This window comes from Brachionichthys hirsutus, chromosome 16 (assembly GCF_040956055.1).
Source record: "Brachionichthys hirsutus isolate HB-005 chromosome 16, CSIRO-AGI_Bhir_v1, whole genome shotgun sequence".
In the NCBI taxonomy this organism is placed as follows: Eukaryota; Metazoa; Chordata; class Actinopteri; order Lophiiformes; family Brachionichthyidae; genus Brachionichthys; species Brachionichthys hirsutus.
The window spans coordinates 3,237,652-3,239,439 of NC_090912.1; the positions used below are offsets into that span (position 1 = coordinate 3,237,652).

At 47.4% G+C, this 1,788-nt stretch overlaps 1 protein-coding gene across 1 annotated transcript; it reads left to right on the top strand.

Annotated features, from left to right (window-relative positions):
* The first annotated feature begins 201 nt into the window (after positions 1–201).
* Positions 202–1,146, top strand: foxd7 (forkhead box D7). Its single transcript, XM_068750151.1, has one exon. The coding sequence runs from the start codon at positions 202–204 to the stop codon at positions 1,144–1,146; it is 945 nt and encodes a 314-aa protein (XP_068606252.1).
* Positions 1,147–1,788: the final 642 nt, after the last annotated feature.

Consider the following 1,788-nt stretch of genomic DNA (forward strand, 5'->3'; position numbering starts at 1 on the left):
TCAAAGTAGAGGATATCAGCGCCGACGCGTTGCGGCTTTGGAGGGAGAGACTTCAAAAGTTGAAGGAGGATTGTGTTCGGATTTTTACCCTTTTTTGCGCATAGAGATGAGTCGTGCGTAAAATCCCGTTTTCGCATTTCAGCGAGGAAGCAGTCTCTCTATACCACCTGTTGGTGTTGGCTTTACCTGCGGGCATCTACTATGACATTGGGTCTGGAGGAGATCATGGAGGAAATAGTTATCGACGTAGTCGGGGAAGGACTCAAAGACGGCGCAGAGGAGCAGCTCCTATCTCTGGATGAGGACCGCGGCACCGAGACGTCCAGCCAGAGCGCGGAGCGGGACACCGCCAGCCCTGTTAAAACCAAAGGTCCCACCTCGGTGAAGCCTCCGTACTCCTACATCGCACTGATAACGATGGCCATCCTGCAGAGTCCAAAGAAACGGCTTACCCTCAGCGAGATCTGTGACTTCATCAGCCACCGCTTCGCGTACTACCGGGAGAAATTCCCCGCCTGGCAGAACTCCATTAGGCACAACCTGTCGCTTAATGACTGCTTCGTAAAGATGCCCAGAGAACCGGGGAACCCCGGGAAGGGCAACTACTGGACCCTGGACCCGAACTCCTCGGACATGTTTGAGAACGGCAGTTTTCTGCGGCGGAGGAAGCGCTTCAAGCGGCAGCATTTTCGCTTCGGTCCGCGCAAGGAGCAGCATCTGGAGCCCAGCGGACTGCACGGCTTCCCGCACGGTTCCTACGGGCTCGGCGCGGCGTCTCTACAGCTGCCCAGCCTGGAGCTGTACCCCTACCTCCATCACCACGCGCCCTCGCCGTGCGCCCATCACCCCGCCACCATCCCACCTGTCAGCAGCATCCTGCCGGCTCTCTCCAGCTTCTTCTCCCGCAGCGCGCTCACGGCCAAGGCTTTCCTCCAGGCGCAGCCCGGCATCGACGCCTTTTCCCCGGCTCAGTGCGCCGCGTACTCCGCTCCCATGACCTCCACGGTCGCTTACGGCTCCCCTTCCCTCTTCCATCCCGCGGCGTCTCCGCACTTCCTCAGTTTACACCAGGAATATCAGAAATTACAGACACAGCGCGGCACCGCGGAGCTGCGTGCCAAACACATCAACGCAGCCAATGAATGATCCGAACCGGACTTATGAGCTCTCAGGGATCAGAGACGTTTTAAGCAGAAGCTCACAAATTCTCCAGCGTTTGGAAATGTGATGACTTTGCGTTAAATACGTTAAAACTTTTTCTACTCTTCACGGCAAAGCATCTTTTTTTCTTTTTTTTTTTTTACAAACGCCTTTTTAATTTGGACCGTGGCTGATCGTCTTTGTTTGAAATATTCAAAGAAAAGTTTCATATTTTTTATTTTTTATTTTTGTAAAGAAATAAACGTAAATATTTAAACTTTGTATTCCGTTTCATTTTCTATGTCACAATCTGAAACAACAGAATTCTTGGTGTTCATATGTTAACTTTATTTAAACCATGTTTAAATTATAGAATATTTCGGCTTTGATTTAATATTAGGCCCTTATTTGCAAAACTAACAACAAAAATAAAGTCATCTTGCTTTAAATTTTAATTTAAAAGAGTGATTAAAAATATAATTAGAAAAAAAGAAATACATTTCAGTAAACACGGTGAAAAATAATTTAGACACGTAGTCAAAATTGACTACCTGTTTTTTTGCATCTAGACATTTTTTTTAAAAATAAAAAAAATGATTGTATACGTGCATGAAATTGTTTGTAGGAATATTTAGTCAGTTTATTTAT